Raw genomic sequence first — 16,471 nt, forward strand, 5'->3', positions numbered from 1 at the left:
GCAACGCAGCCAGCCAGTCAGCCAGCCAGCCAGCCAGCAGTAGCGGCCAACTTTTTCGGCCGCGCCGATCCTTATCCTCGAACCAAAAGCGCGTTGCGGCGCGGCCGAGGGCGCGGCGGTGGTGGTGGAGGCTGTCGTCGTGGAGCTATACAGCCGCCTGGCTCCGCGCTCCGCGCTCCGCCCCGGCCGTTAGGTGTGCTCCTTTCAAAGTAGAAGCTTTATCGTCTGGCCGTGCCGGCTGCGCCATGGCAGCGTGCTGCGTGGTGCTGCGTGCAGTGGCGGTGGCCCGACGCACAACGCACGCCGCTCAAAGGAGGGCCGTGGAGGTTCGCGAGGTGGAGGTTCGCGAGGTGGAGGTTCGCGAGGTGGAGGTTCGCGAGGTGGAGGTTCGCGAGGTGGAGGTTCGCGAGGTGGAGGTTCGCGAGGTGGAGGTTCGCGAGGTGGAGGTTCGCGAGGTGGAGGTTCGCGAGGTGGAGGTTCGCGAGGCGGAGGTTCGCGAGGTGGAGGTTCGCGAGGTGGAGGTTCGCGAGGTGGAGGTTCGCGAGGCGGAGGTTCGCGAGGTGGAGGTTCGCGAGGTGGAGGTTCGCGAGGCGGAGGTTCGCGAGGTGGAGGTTCGCGAGGCGGAGGTTCGCGAGGTGGAGGTTCGCGAGGTGGAGGTTCGCGAGGTGGAGGTTCGCGAGGCGGAGGTTCGCGAGGTGGAGGTTCGCGAGGTGGAGGTTCGCGAGGTGGAGGTTCGCGAGGTGGAGGTTCGCGAGGTGGAGGTTCGCGAGGCGGAGGTTCGCGAGGTGGAGGTTCGCGAGGTGGAGGTTCGCGAGGTGGAGGTTCGCGAGGTGGAGGTTCGCGAGGTGGAGGTTCGCGAGGTGGAGGTTCGCGAGGTGGAGGTTCACGAGGTGGAGGTTCGCGAGGTGGAGGTTCGCGAGGTGGAGGTTCGCGAGGCGGAGGTTCACGAGGTGGAGGTTCGCGAGGAGGTTCATGGAGGACTCCCAGAGGGGCCACACTTGGGACCGTCGATCGGTTGGCCGGAGCAGCGCACGGCGAGGCAAGAGCGAAGCAAAATCGACGCAAAAGCGACGCCACGCCACGATGCGACGCGCCCGGTCCTCCAAGCCGCGCCAAGCCGCGCCAAGCTGTCGCCAGCACGGCCCGTTTTTGACAACTCGTTTCGGAGTGGGCCTGGCCTGGCCGAGGCTGGTGGTGGGTCTCCCCTTCAAAATCGCTTCCTCCGGTAGATCAGACTTGGTTCCCCTCGGCGGCAGGTCTCCAGGACTCCCCCTTCCACGTTCGGCGTGCGTGTGTGTGTGCGTGCGTGTGTGTGCGTGTGCGTGTCGGCGTTTCTTTTCACATGGCCGTCCCTCTCCCGATTCCGCTCCGCCTTTTTTGCCATAGCGAAGAGTGGAGCATAGCGAGCGATATGTGGCGGCGTGGCGTGGCGCGGCGTGGCGGCGTGTATTTGGCAGTGCAGGCGGGCCGGCCTGAAAGGAGAGAAAAGGGGGGGGGGGGCAGACGGGGAATGACCTCCGGTGGGTTTGCAAGCTGCGGGGAGCGGCGGGGCGGGCGGGCAGGGCGGGCAGCCTATGTTGGCCGAAACGGCCAGGGCTGGCGCGGCCGGCCCCCCTCCCCAGGTAGAGGTAGTGGTAGAGGTAGGGACGGGCTGGGCCTTGCTGGCCTTCGTGGCCACCTGGGCAGGCAGGCCTCACACCGGCCGGGGCTGGGCCGCTGGGCCATCCAGCTTTCTCTATACGCCGCCCGGCTCTCTCCGCATTAACAGTTTTCACCGCATATGTTGGGGCGAGAGGATTAGGCTCCTGGACCGGCACCGGCTCCTTTGCTGCCCTTCGGCAGGAAGCGTTTTTCACTACGAGTTCCGCCCCGTCCTGGCGGTCCAGGCGGCCCTTGTCGACATCTCTCTGCGCAGTCCTCGAGGACACAGAACCATGCGAACACCAGAACGCACACTCTTCACTCTTCACTCTTCACTCTTCACAGTTTCCTCTTAGTTGGCTGATTCGATCACATTAGAGACAAAGTTGCCGATTCGCAAATATATCTGCTCCTCCCATTTTTCTTCACGACGCCTATCGACGCCGCGCGTCCGGGCCGGGACCCACGAAAAGCACAAAATAAAATAAAGGTGGACAGAATTTGAAAGGGGCAAAAGAACGACTCGGCTCAAACGTATTTTACTGACTATTCTCCCGGCCGCCGCTGTACCCACGCTACGGGCTGGGCTGGCTGGGGCTGGGTGGGTTCGTGCATGTCAGTCGGGCTGCCGGGCCGAAGCCGGGGTACTCCCCTCGCCCCCCCCCCTCTGCGACTGGTTCGGGAATGGTGTGGCCGTGGCCGTCCGGGCTGGGCCATGCCCGGGCCATGCCATGCCGGGCCAAGTCGGGCCATTCTCTCTGTTCTGTTCTCTCTCTACCCGCCGCCATGTTTCCCGAGGTGCATTGCACCGCCTTGTAACTGCTTGCCGAATTCGGCGGGGCGGCCGGGCCTCGCCTGGGCCTGCCTGGGACTGGCGGCGGTGGGGGAGGGGGGGGGGACGCCGAGTGTAGAGTGCTTTGAGCCGTCTTGGAGGAGGGGGCCGGAGGGGGCCGAATTGCGATGGGTGCCCCTCCACGACGACGAGGCTTTCAGGTTCTCTCTCTCTTTGGCTGGCCGTCTCTCTTCTTTAATGGCTGGTGTTGTGTGCCATGCAGGGATTGTAATATGGAGAGGAATAATAAATGAGCGGTCCCCCCCCCTTCCCTCCCTTCCCCTTGGACGCCCCTGGCAGGCCGGCAGGCCCCGCACAGGTGTGGCGGCGGCTCCCCTTGCGTCGTGGCGCGGCGGCTCCGGCGGCTCCGGCCGCTCCAGCCGCTAGCCGACTCGCCTAGGCTAGGGGCGCCGTGCAGGTAGGCAACACTTTGGCCGCGACGCACGGCTGTTGAGCGCATGGCCTACCCCGCTCCCCGAAGGGGGCCTCCGGCTGCCCGGCCGCGCCTCCAGGGGTAGCGGGGGCCCCGGCTGCACCCCGGAGACTTGAATGCGCTGGCCTGGGGGGTGCACCGCACTACCGCGGCGGGGCGGGGGCAGGGTCGGGCAGGGCACAAGGCCGCCGCCGCCACACAGTGGGCCAGAAGCCGGTGGAGGCGGCCAAAACTCTAGACGCGTTTTGAGCTCCAGAGTCGCTAAATGGGACTCGAACCGAACGTGTGACCCCACCAATGGATTCCTCGTTCGGAGAGCAATCCATTGGTGGGGTCACACGTTCCGTTCGAGTCCCATTTAGCGACTCTGGAGCTCAAAACGCGTCTAGAGTTTTGGCCGCCTCCACCGGCTTCTGGCCCACTGTGCGCCAGCACCAACGCACCACCGGCACACTGCCGCGGCGAGGCATGGTTCACATTGTTGCCTCGACCCCTCGGCCTTCGCGACGACGCTCGGCGCGCGGTGCGCACAGCTGGGCTCTGTGGCTGGGACCTGGGCCCGGCCAGGCTCTGACCAGCGGGTGGAAACTACTTTTCCGAAACGGGCGTGCAGACGTTTTGTTATCCGTTAACATCGGCCGAACCAAGCGAGCTAGGTAAAATCTGCTTACATTTTCGGAATCAGCGCAAAATTTGACAGGGAATAGGGTACTTTCTAGATGGCGAAACCAAATTTATCATGGTTATTTTGAAGCCTAAAAACAAAAATGTTTCAAAAAGGCCAAAAATCCCATGTCTCGTCGAGTAACATTTCCATCTTGAAAACGTTAATGTGAACGAACGGGGTGTCGTATCACAAATCTGAGACCAGATTTGGAATCCTCAAAAAATTTGCCAATGTATAGGCTATATAGATGGAGTAGGTAGCCACTCCTTCTTATGACAACGATCCCCGATAATAGTCGGTACTTGAGCCACGCAAATGTTTGTTGTAAACACGTAATCGACTGAAATTCGCCGACAGTTATCAGGATGAAATCTGAAAATTCAAAAGAACGCATATAGCCTATACCGTGGTAAATGTCTTGAGGATTCCAAATCTGTTTTTGGATTTGTGATACGACGCTCCGTTCGCCCACATTAACGTTTCCAAATCAGTCATTTTGAGCAAACCGCGACAGTGCGAGACATGGGATCAGGGCCATATTTCGCAACACATTTGTTTTTAGGCTTCAAAATAACCATGATAAATTTGGTTTCGCCATCTAGAAAGTACCCTATTCCCTGTCAAATTTTGTGCTGATTCCGAAAATGTAAGCAGATTTTACCTAGCTCGCTTGGTTCGGCCGATGTTAACGGATAACAAAACGTCTGCACGCCCGTTTCGGAAAAGTAGTTTCCACCCGCTGCTCTGACCATGGCCCTGGCCGAGGCCCTGACGAGCGATTCGGACGAGTCGTTTCGACGCCCTGTCTCTGTCGCACTCGCGGGGCTCTGCATCAGGGTGCGAGAGAGATGGTTCGAATGGCTCGGCTTGCCGCAGGCACTCGGACGCCACGACGCCCGCCACGCACTGGCCCGGCGTTGCACGCGTTGCACCAAAATAAAAGGAATGGCCATGCAATCTCCCTCCGGGTCTCCGCCAGTCTCCCAGTCCGCAGCCGGCGTCCCGCATGCAGTGTGCATGATTGTTGGCCCTACCACGCCGTGGGCACGCCATGGGCACGGCAGTCACGCTTGTGGTTCCTGCATCCAAATTATTGTCTGAGGGAGAGGGGAGGGGGATTTCGGTGGGACCCGAGAGAACCGCGCAGTCGTGCAGAGCATGGCTCGAAAAATGGTCGTTGGTTGACGATGATGTCGTCTGAACACAACCCAGGACCGTGAGGTCTTGCGTGAGGTGGATGTTGGGCAGCGGGGAGCACTGCATGGCCTTGTCCAGCTCGGCCCCGGGACTTGGTGCCGCCCGGGGCAGCCTCGAGGCAGTGCTTTGGCAGGTGTCCAAGGTGTCCAAGTCCAGATGCAAGATGATGCAGCCACGCCTCGCGATGCCGGGTCCCGGACGACGCGCTGCTCGATAAAAACAAAAGCAAAAACAAAATTAAAAATAAGAACAAGCGCTCAGCCTGCGTGGCAGCTCTCCTTCGATTTGAATTCGCTTCCGACTGGGACATCCGAGGGGACACCCCTCGTGGATGCCAGCGTGCCAAGGGCGGCGGAGGGTGGGCCCGGTGGGCCGTCCGGGCGGGTGGCATCAGTATGTAGGACACGCGCCGCCTTGGCCGCCTTGGCCGCCTTGGCCGCCTTGGCCCTGCAGGGCGGGTCGAAGGACCCGAAGGGCTTGCCGTGGCTTGCCGTGGCCTGCGCCGTGGCCTGCCCATCCCCAATACGGCAATCTGTTGATTTCCCTCCGAGACAGTGCCCCTCCGGCCGTCCCTTCTCCAAGCAGTGTGTGTGCGTGTGGCCTAGTTCGGCCTAGTCCTGTCCGCGTCCGTGCCGCTCGTCCCAGGCCATGAACGCTGCGCGGCTGTAGCGCTCTGCCAGCGAGGCGCGCGAGGCGTCGTGACCGCGGGACGTCCGGGCGGGCATCGGGCGCCGGCCCCGAAGGCCCCGAAGCCCCGAACTTGATTGACGCGCCAGAAATCGATTTTTGAGGCTCCACGCTGCGCCGCGCCGCGCCACGCCGGGCAGGGCCTCAATGTCAAGGAAGGGGATGAACGAACTCGGCGGCGCACCGGCACCGAGGCCGGCACCGTGACGGCCCGATCACGACCAGGACTCCGGCCGACGCGCGCGCCGACGACGCCGACGGCGGCGACGGACTCACATGCAGGACGCGGTTCGATAGTGCAGTCAGCCCGAAGGAGCAAGCCCAATTCGATCGGATGGCTGAGACGGCTCTACCAGGCAGGCGGGGCCTTCGGCTTGGCCCTCGGTGGCTGGACGAGGCCGCGTTGCCGCGTACGTCCGCCAGCTGCTATCGAAGAGGGTCATCTGGCCCAAAATCTGTGCGAGGCTGCGCGGCCGGCCTACGGTGTCGTCGCTCTGTCCCTCTCGCGCTCGAGGGCCGCGCCCTACAGGTGCGAGAGAGACAGGGCGACGGAGCGCTGTTCGGAATCAGTCTACTGCAGGAGGGCCCGGCCGGCACCGCGCGAAGGAGGACGGGGTTCGGATTACGGCCCCTTGACCAGCAGCTGACGTGACGAACCGGGCGGGGTGGGGCTGGGCGGGGCGGGGCGGGGCGGGGCGGGCTGATGGATCGAGGCTGCTGCGCCAATCAGGACGAACGAAGAACACTCGCCTCATTATCCGCAGAAGAAAGTCCGCGCCACTTCGCCACTTATTCTGCTGCTGGCCCAGCCGAGCCGAGCCGAGCCAGCCTTTGGCTTTTGATTCCGGGCCGGAAGAAATGATTCGACAAGACGGCCGTTACACCCCGGCCTGCGACCGTCCTGACCCACGCCTCGCCAGCCACGCCGCGGCGTGCGGTGCGTGGGCTTTGGGTTTCGGGGAACGACATTGTACGCACGGCCGAGCGGTGCTGCCCATCGTTTGTCCGACCTTCTTTTGTCCGACCTGGGTGAGATTTGCTGGGAGTCGAACCCTAGCCCCTGCGCCGCCCTGCGCGTGATCATGATTTCCTCGGGGTGCCCCAGTGTGGAACCAGGAGTGGGACCTGCGACATAGACACTTTATATTCAGCGGCGGATGAGCGCGCAGAGGCGTTGACTCGCACTTCCAGGGGCTAGGGTTCGACTCTCAGCAATTCTTTACATTTTAGGAGTGGCTTTCCCGATGCGGTACCAGTAGCATGGCCCCTGAGTGGGAAGGGGGCCGGGAACGAAACCCGACTTCTGGGAAAGGTGGCAGCCTGGCCTTCTATGAGAGGACTCCTGCACATCACAGACGACGTGACCAATGACGGGGCCACTGCGGTTTAACTCTGAGGTTGCTCCTGTGATGAGATGGGGAAACCATATTGGTCACCTAGTGACCACTGGCTCACCAAGCCAGCGGGGAAGAGGGCCGGTTCGCCCTCAGCGCCCTCTTTTGCTGAAATTTTCTTTATCGTGTTGATTTGGTCACATTTAGGACACACGACACCCGAAGTTGGAATCTTATTTTTGTAACGTTCGGCGGGTTGGCACTCCCCGCGCGCGAGGAGGCGCGTGCTGCACCTCGTTGCCGTCAACACGTCGTCGGCGCGCTGCCCGCCGCGCCCCGCCGCCCGCCGGCAATGTTGGCAGTGCTGGCGCCGCCAATCGATTTAATTTAATTACCCGACCGTTGTATTACAATTTTCGGTTTCGGTTGCTTTCACGCCACACCGCGCCGGCCGTGCACCGGGAGGCGGGGGAGGAGGACGACGAAGAGGAGGAGGTGGAAGGGGAGGTGGCGGAAGAAGGGGGTCTTGGTGGCGCTCGGCTCGGCACGCACACGGCCCCGGAGGCGTGCCATACCTGCCACGCCAACCGAGCAGGGGAATAAAACAACAACAGCAACAACAACGACAAACATCAACTCTTGAAAATTTGGCGTCGCGGTGGATGCGGCCGTCCCGGCGATAAGCAGTGCGATAAGGTGACCGGCCGGCCGACGACAACGTGTGTCTTCGAACCTTCGGACGTCCTGGTGGTCAAGCTTACATTGTTGCATCGCGAGATTCTGCAGTGCAGCAGCGGGGCGTGTTTTGGCAACTCAAGCGTTCAAGTGGGAAATGCGTGGCGGGGCAGCGAGGCAGCGGGGCACCCCTCCCGCCCCTGCCGCCCCTGCAGCACGACGAGTGTTTGTTTTGGCGCTCGCGACACGGCCGTGCGAATCACCTCCCAGCAGGCTGATTCCGAAAAGCGTTCCGTCGCTCTGTCTCTCTCGCACCCCAATGGGGCACGCCGGGAGTGCGAGAGAGAGAGAGAGAGAGAGAGAGAGAGAGAGAGAGAGAGAGAGAGAGAGAGAGAGAGAGAGAGAGAGAGAGAGGATCGCTCGCCCTCACAAATCGATGATTGTTGTAATTGACGACGTTGTTTAGGCCGGCCGGCCCGGCCCGCCCGACCAGTCCCATAAGCAAGGCAAAGATCCGCCTCGCCCGCCCGGCGGAGGGCCCTCTCCATTACTGTTGGCAGTGTAGCGGTCGGTCGCCAGCAGGAAGTGTGTCTATGCGCCGTGGGAGTGCGACAGAGTGCGACACTGACCCAGTGGCGATAAGCGGTAAGAAGGCGCCGTCGTCCTTGCCGCCTCGCCTCGCCTCGCCTCGCCGCGATAAGCACGCCCTACATGCAGCCAGGCAGCGGGCCGGGCAGAGCAGAGCGCAGAGCAGAGCGGAAGCGTCAGGCATCCAGAGGGGAGGAAGTGGCCAAAACAGCGGAAACTAAATTGAAATCGAGCGTGCGCGACCGGCGACCGCCGACCTGGCAGGGCGCCAGCTCCCAGCCCTCTCAGCACGGCGGCGGTAGGCAGCCCAACCTACTCCGGTGCGCGGCGCGCGGTGGGCCGGCAGATAGTGCGGGCTGATACCGGAACAATCTGGCATATTATGATACAAGTGTGAAAATTTGGACACGTGTTCTTGGAACCACAAGGAACGATTCTGCCCGAGGTACCAATGTGAAATCTTGCTCTGAGGGGTGGTTCACCCCCTTTAAAAATGTCGCCGCTTTTTTAAGGTTTTCGGGCTCTGGAACGCTCCTCCTGGTACCCTACTGCGTTTAATATTGCTTACTAATGACTTGGAGCACTGCAGCACCATCGCGCTCCGTGTTCTACCAATCCTCCCCTCCCAAGGGGTGGTTTACCCCCTAAAATAGCTGTTTCTCCACCGATCCCTAATATTGGCATGCGAGGTGTCGTTTCCATATAATTTCATGTCGGGGAATCAAAATTCAAAGTCCAGAAAGCCGTATCTATGAATTTGAACTATCCTAGACACCTTTTCGCCTATGAACAAGGTGCAAGATAGGTAGTAAAGTGCTTTCAACCCAAGTACAGACTTAGATTCTAGGGAGATATGGTCAGGAGGACCTAACTCTGATGAAAAATAAGGTCTTGCCTATGAAATTGATTTATCCTAGAAAATTATATTAGGCAATTCCACGATAGAACGCCCTTTTTATATTTTCAGAATTTTTCCTATTCCGACAGAAGCCAGCTCAACTGGAGAACCAAGCAAACGGTGGTTTCCTGCAAAGTCTCAAGGCTGAGGCTCAATTGATTTAGATTCTGCGTAGGTTTTTCTGTTTGAAAACCCATTTAACCCGCTTTTCTAGTATACCATCAGAGTACAGTAATGGTCTTCGTTGGGCTGAAAAAAATCGTGTTTTGGGTCGATTTTAAGCAGCCACTGCGTTTCATCCGAGGCGATATTTTGTCCTCCCTCAACAGGCAATTGGTCTTTGGACCTTGCTTTAGCATGCCTTTGTTACGGAGTGCGATTATCAGCCTTAGTTTGAGAGCAGTGTTGGCTCAAAGTTGACCAAAACGGTCAAAAATGCCTTTGAAGAATCGTGTTTTGGGCCGACTTTAAGCAGCCTCGGCGTCTGATTCAAGGCGGTATTTTGTCCTCCCTCAACGGGCATTTAGTCTTTGGAACTTGCTTTAGCATGCCTTTGTTACGGGGTGCGATTATCAGCCTTAGTTTGGGAGCAGTGTTGGCTCAAAGTTGACCAAAACGGTCAAAAATGCCTTTGAAGAATCGTGTTTTGGGCCGACTTTAAGCAGCCTCTGCGTCTGATTCGAGACGGTATTTTGTCCTCCCTCAACAGGCATTTGGTCTTTGGACCTTGCTTTAGCACGCCTTTGTTACGGAGTGCGATTATCAGCCTTAGGTCGGGAGCAGTGTTGGCTCAAAGTTGACCAATACGGTGTTTACTGTGATCTGGCCACAGTAAACGCCGTAAATTAGAGCCAACCGTTTTTACCGTTTTGGCCAATTTTGAGCCAACACTGCTCCCGACCTAAGGCTGATAATCGCACTCCGCAACAAAGGCGTGCTAAAGCAAGGTCCAAAGACCAAATGCCTGTTGAGGGAGGACAAAATACCGTCTCGAATCAGACGCAGAGGCTGCTTAAAGTCGGCCCAAAACACGATTCTTCAAAGGCATTTTTGACCGTTTTGGTCAACTTTGAGCCAACACTGCTCCCAAACTAAGGCTGATAATCGCACCCCGTAACAAAGGCATGCTAAAGCAAGTTCCAAAGACTAAATGCCCGTTGAGGGAGGACAAAATACCGCCTTGAATCAGACGCCGAGGCTGCTTAAAGTCGGCCCAAAACACGATTCTTCAAAGGCATTTTTGACCGTTTTGGTCAACTTTGAGCCAACACTGCTCTCAAACTAAGGCTGATAATCGCACTCCGTAACAAAGGCATGCTAAAGCAAGGTCCAAAGACCAATTGCCTGTTGAGGGAGGACAAAATATCGCCTCGGATGAAACGCAGTGGCTGCTTAAAATCGACCCAAAACACGATTTTTTTCAGCCCAACGAAGACCATTACTGTACTCTGATGGTATACTAGAAAAGCGGGTTAAATGGGTTTTCAAACAGAAAAACCTACGCAGAATCTAAATCAATTGAGCCTCAGCCTTGAGACTTTGCAGGAAACCACCGTTTGCTTGGTTCTCCAGTTGAGCTGGCTTCTGTCGGAATAGGAAAAATTCTGAAAATATAAAAAGGGCGTTCTATCGTGGAATTGCCTAATATAATTTTCTAGGATAAATCAATTTCATAGGCAAGACCTTATTTTTCATCAGAGTTAGGTCCTCCTGACCATATCTCCCTAGAATCTAAGTCTGTACTTGGGTTGAAAGCACTTTACTACCTATCTTGCACCTTGTTCATAGGCGAAAAGGTGTCTAGGATAGTTCAAATTCATAGATACGGCTTTCTGGACTTTGAATTTTGATTCCCCGACATGAAATTATATGGAAACGACACCTCGCATGCCAATATTAGGGATCGGTGGAGAAACAGCTATTTTAGGGGGTAAACCACCCCTTGGGAGGGGAGGATTGGTAGAACACGGAGCGCGATGGTGCTGCAGTGCTCCAAGTCATTAGTAAGCAATATTAAACGCAGTAGGGTACCAGGAGGAGCGTTCCAGAGCCCGAAAACCTTAAAAAAGCGGCGACATTTTTAAAGGGGGTGAACCACCCCTCAGAGCAAGATTTCACATTGGTACCTCGGGCAGAATCGTTCCTTGTGGTTCCAAGAACACGTGTACAAATTTTCACACTTGTATCATTATATGCCAGATTTCTTCAGATTTTCACGTGTAGCGACCGCACTAAGAGCAAGCCAGTACGGGGGCACGGCGCGAGGGGCGAGGCTAGTCTACGAGTCACCGAGCCCTGTGCGGCCCGATGAAGACCTTCAGTGAGCGGTGCAGGAGCCTGCAGGCGTCCACCACGCGGATCAGGGTTTCTCCAGGCTAAGACATTGATCTAGAGCCAGGTGTACTTTTATCATGACAAGAGAGAATCCTCTGAGAGCCAGTGCTTCAGAACTCACACTTTCACATGAAGAGATGCGGAGAAGACAAAACCCCTTTTTAGGGTGTACGAGCAGAGCGCGACCTTTCGAGGCATGTGAGGTCACAATAAGATGGAGTGGAGATGGGGTCATTTTTTTCCTGAACGCGGCTGAACTCCTACGGGAGGCACTTCCACCACTCTTAACGTCGTTTCCTGGACTTTTCGAGCGTTCTGTTCAGGTGGAGACGAGCCAGCGACGTTGTGCCCAACACACAAAACCAAACCGCATCTCAAAATGATGGAAAGCATCGGCCCTGGCGCCAAAGGACACAAAGGTGAGCCTTTGCTCTGGCTACTGCTCGTAGATGGAGGCTCCACCGTGCTCGACGGCCGGCCCTCCCCTCCACAACCCAGCGGCCCAGCGGCCCTTTGAGCAGCGCGGCGTCGACGCGCGTGCAAATCCGACCCTTACAATGGATCCGTTTGAGTGCCGCGGGAGCGGATTCCAGGTTCCGCGAAGCCAGGAGTGGTGGCAGTGGCAGTGGCAGTGGCTCTTCCCGGAACTGTACCGACAAGGCCAAGCAAGGCGCGATGCGATACACCGCCGACTCGCTAGACGGGGCGGGTCGCGTCCAGTCGCGTCGCCGGCCGGCCCCTTCGCGGAACACGCCGAGCGAGGCGTCGTCCGGGACGCGGCCGACGTGGCCGGGGCCGGGACGCCGCCGCACAGTGGGCCAGAAGACCGGTGGAGGCGGCCAAAACTCCAGACGCGTTTTGAGCTCCAGAGTCGCTCAATGGGCCTCGAACCGAACGTGTGACCCCACCAATGGACTCCTCGTTCGGAGAGCAATCCATTGGGGGGTCACACGTTCGGTTCGAGTCCCATTTAGCGACTCTGGAGCTCAAAACGCGTCCAGAGTTTTGGCCGCCTCCACCGGCTTCTGGCCCACTGTGCGCCGTCATCCTGCGTGCCAAGAGCAGCCAGAGCCGCAGCTAGCCGCGTCTGGGCGCGGGGCCGCGGGGCGCGGGCGGGACCGGCGGGGGGGGCCTGCTATGGGGTTTCGGCACTGGCCCGGGCCGGCACTGCCACGCCACGCCTCGCTGATCTCTGGGATCGTTGGCCCTGTTGGAGGCCACGCTACGCCCCGCCACGCCGCGGCTGCAGCGGCGTAGCCATGAGGCGTCTAGAGGGGGACCGGGCCGCCATGGGCCGCCAAACTCGGCGCCTCCTAACCTAGCACAACGGCTGCGAAGCGCGCCGCCTGGCGGAGTGGCGGGGCCCGGCGAGGGGGCCGTGTTGGCGTTGGTCTGACTCACTCACGCCGCCACGCCGCCACGCCAGGCCCAGCTTCCTGTGCCTATGCCCTCCGCCAGTCTTCGTGCCCCCTGCGGGGCCCCGGTGTCGATGCACGCTACGCGTGCACTGCGCTATCCGCGAGGAGTGCCAAAAAAAGAGGCACGATGCAAAAAATATAAAGAATGAAGCCGGGTCGTGCAAAGGCATCGCATCGCAGCACCCTGCTGCTTTTTAAGACACGCTAAACGATATACGAGATGCAGCGCTCGTTGGGGAGAAGGAGAATCGGCGACGGCCCCGGCGCTGTCCTGCGCCCCACCACTGGCAAAAACGTTTTAGCACGTTCAGCAGACGGCGGTCGCCTACGCCTATGGCCACGCTAAAGGCCGCCCAGGCCTGCCAGCCTGCCAGCCCTGCCCTCGCCCTCACATGGCCGCCGAAAAGGACTCCAGCCACCTGCCCCGCACCGCCCGCACCGCCCCACCGCCGCGGCAAAGCAAGGCCTCGTTGTTGTGCGTCCTGGAGCGCCCTGCACAGGTGGGCCAGAAGACCGGTGGAGGCGGCCTAAACTCTAGACGCGTTTTGAGCTCCAGAGTCTCTAAACAGTGCTCGAACCGAACGTGTGACCCCACCAATGGATTCCTCGTTCGGGGAGAAATCCATTGCTGGGGTCACACGCTCCGTTTGAGTCCTGTTTAGCGACTCTGGAGCTCAAAACGCGTCTAGAGTTTTGGCCGCTCCAACGGTCTTCTGGCCCACTGTGGGCCGCCCAGCGCACGGCCGGGTGCTTCGCGCTTCTCTTCGATAAGAGGTCCTTTGTGGCTGTTCGTGCTTCGTACTTCGTACACCTGCGCTGTATTCCTGCATTCTGTATCGGCCGACCCGCCCCGCCCAGTCCGCCACCTATCGCGTTTGCTGATTTGATAAAGCTGCCGCCCCCCCCCCTTTCCTCCCCGGCCTTCCTGTGTGCGTGGCTGTGCGCGGCTATCCCCGCCGGCTGGGCTGTTTTTTGGCTGCTTGTTTACTAGTTTGGCCGGTACAGGGGGTGGGGGGACCGCGCTGGGCCGGTCTGTGAAGCCGCCAAACCGCGCCGTGCCTGGCTGGGCCTGGCTGGCCTGGCCGGGCCACCATGTCGGTGTCGACGCCCCCCTCGTCCGGGCCGGCCCGCTGGCCTGGCAGTGCCTGCCAGCCTCGGCGACCGGCTACGCAACACAGAAACAGACGCGGCTATGCTGGAGCGCCGGCACAAAGGTCGGGACGTCCTAACCTAGCTCAACGAGCTCAACGGTCGATGATCTCCGAACAGACAGACTCACGTGAGCAGTCCGGTGTCGTCAGCATCGTTCGGGCTGGTGCCCCTGGTGCCAGCGCGTCATCGCGTCGCCGCCACCGCCCGGCAGACCTTCGGGTCGGGCGCTCTTTGCTGCGGAACGACGCGTGCGGCGTTTTCTCCCCCAAGACCCTCCCTCCCTTAGGACTCGCCCCCAGGACGCTCCCCCCGAACCCTCCCCTTTTCGCCCAGATTTCCGAGATTCCGCGGGAAAGCCGCGCTGAGCGGCACGAGTGCCCACAGGCACAGGTGCGCTCCACCACGCTGGAGGCCCTGGAGGCCCTGGAGGCGGAGAGCGCCCGAGAGGACCTCCCATCTGGCGCCACCACTGACGAATTTGTTGAAATTGTGGTTTGGGCCAAGTTTAGCCAGCCACTGGTGTGGCCTACCTCGCACCTCGCAGGCGGCCGGTGGCCTACCTCGCACCTCGCAGGCGGCCGGTGGCCTACCTCGCACCTCGCAGGCGGCCGATGGCCTACCTCGCACCTCGCAGGCGGCCGGTGGCCTACCTCGCACCTCGCAGGCGGCCGGTGGCCTACCTCGCACCTCGCAGGCGGCTGGTGGCCTACCTCGCACCTCGCAGGCGGCCGATGGCCTACCTCGCACCTCGCAGGCGGCCGGTGGCCTACCACCTCGCAGGCGGCTGGTGGCCTACCTCGCACCTCGCAGGCGGCCGGTGGCCTACCACCTCGCAGGCGGCTGGTGGCCTACCTCGCACCTCGCAGGCGGCTGGTGGCCTACCTCGCAGGCGGCCGGCTTCCTACTTCGCTGGCGCCCCGGGCTGGCGTGAGTCCGTGAGAGCTGGCCGGCGGTAAATGGAAAATGGGCGCATCGTTTTGGCCGGAGCGTGATGCAAAAGCGCAGACACCTTGGCTCAGCCGTTCTACTTTTGCGCGTTCTGCTCGTGTCAGCGGGCAGTTTGCTCGGTCCGTTTATTATGTCGGGTTTTGCCGCTGTTTGCTGTATGCGCTCCAGAGCGCGGTCTGCGAGTCTGCAAGTCTGGAAGCGGACCAAAGATCCGAGCCCCATTTGGCCGCGCTGCTGGATCGGCCACACGCCAGCCAACATTCCAAGCTTTGGTTTTTAAAGCAACCAAAATCTGCAACCCAACCTTTCCACCTCAATGTTCAAGGGGTTCCTCAAAGAGCGCGCGCTAGGGTGGCCACCTCACTTGGGCCTCGTAATTTGAGGGGCCGCCGCGTGCAGTTGGCAACTCTATACGCCGCGCTGCGCCGCGAGGAGCCCCACGCCCCACCTCACCTATAGTGCCTGGTGAACGTCAAATGATACTGCAAATCAATGTACTATGATGCCGCTTTGCACATCGATAGTTAAGGCCAAAATGAAGGTTTTGACCCGCAGAGGCATTTGATCCGTCCCTTAGGAAAAAAGTTATAACGGTTTGAAATTAACATGGCGCCTTACGGGGATTCCGGGTAGGCAACCCGCCGCACACATCGGCAGTTTTCGTGCTGTCCAGGTTTAATTTCGATCAAAAATGGCATTTAAAATTGGAATTTTCGAACCAAACTTCTAGCGTCGCTTAGGGAGGGTCCACAAAGCACGCTCACGTTGAGAAACCGACAATATCAATGTCGACACGGAAATTATAAGCTCTGAAAGTCAAAATTTCCGGAAATTTAACACAGCGGCGTTCAAAACCTTATAACTCAAGATTCAGCCACCCAAAACCTTGCCTCTTCGGGTCAATCTGTCAAGTGGAGTATCAGGAACAACCTCCTGGTAGCCGATTTTCGCTAGGACCTCTAGATCTCGATTTTTGGTCGATTTTGTGCTGAGAGAGCATGGACCGGAGCGGCGCGGGCTGGTCCGGCCGGCGCGGCGACAGCGCGATGAGCACTTTTCGGAGACTTATTGCGAGGAGCAGGAGTGTCGGTGACACTTGCACGCTCTGGCTTTTAAAATAGGGCACTCTTACTACCGATCACGAAATTTGGGGCCAGGCGGGGCACGGGGGCCGTCCCTAAATGAAGGCCCGAAAACGGTGGATCGGACGGCCAGGCCAACCGGCGCGCCGGCCGTTGTAGCGCGATGCGCCCTTTTCGGAGACTTATTGCGAGGAGCAGGAGTGTCAGCGACACTTGCACGCTCTTGCTTTTAAACTAGGTCACACTTACTGCCGATCATCAAATCTGGGGCCACGCGGGGCACGGGGACCGTCCCTAAATGAAGGCCCGAAAATGGCGGATCGGACGGCCAGGCCAACCGGCGCGCCGGCCGGCGCCGGCCGTTGTAGCGCGATGCGCACTTTTCGGAAACTTATTGTGAGGTGCACGAGTGTCGTGCGATACTAATATGCAATGTCGCACTTACCACGACTCACCAAATCTGGAAGTCAGAAGGGAGGGGAGGAAGAGGGGGGGGGGGGGGGGTAGTGGCAGGAGACGGCTCTGGATAGGTTTCTTTTTGAAGGCGTCGATATCATTTTCTTCTCGTGCTAACTTCATTAATAA

General features: G+C 59.3%; 1 protein-coding gene across 1 annotated transcript in view; it reads left to right on the forward strand.

Annotated features, from left to right (window-relative positions):
* The first annotated feature begins 245 nt into the window (after positions 1-245).
* LOC117646198 (glutamic acid-rich protein-like) overlaps positions 246-16,471 on the forward strand; it is a 65,429-nt gene continuing 49,203 nt past the window's right edge. The window contains exon 1 of the mRNA XM_034387004.1: positions 246-956. Within this exon, the coding sequence (XP_034242895.1) occupies positions 246-956 (711 nt within the window). The remainder of the gene's footprint in view (positions 957-16,471) is intronic.

The sequence above is a fragment of the Thrips palmi genome, unplaced genomic scaffold (assembly GCF_012932325.1).
Source record: "Thrips palmi isolate BJ-2018 unplaced genomic scaffold, TpBJ-2018v1 HiC_scaffold_19, whole genome shotgun sequence".
Taxonomy (NCBI): Eukaryota; Metazoa; Arthropoda; class Insecta; order Thysanoptera; family Thripidae; genus Thrips; species Thrips palmi.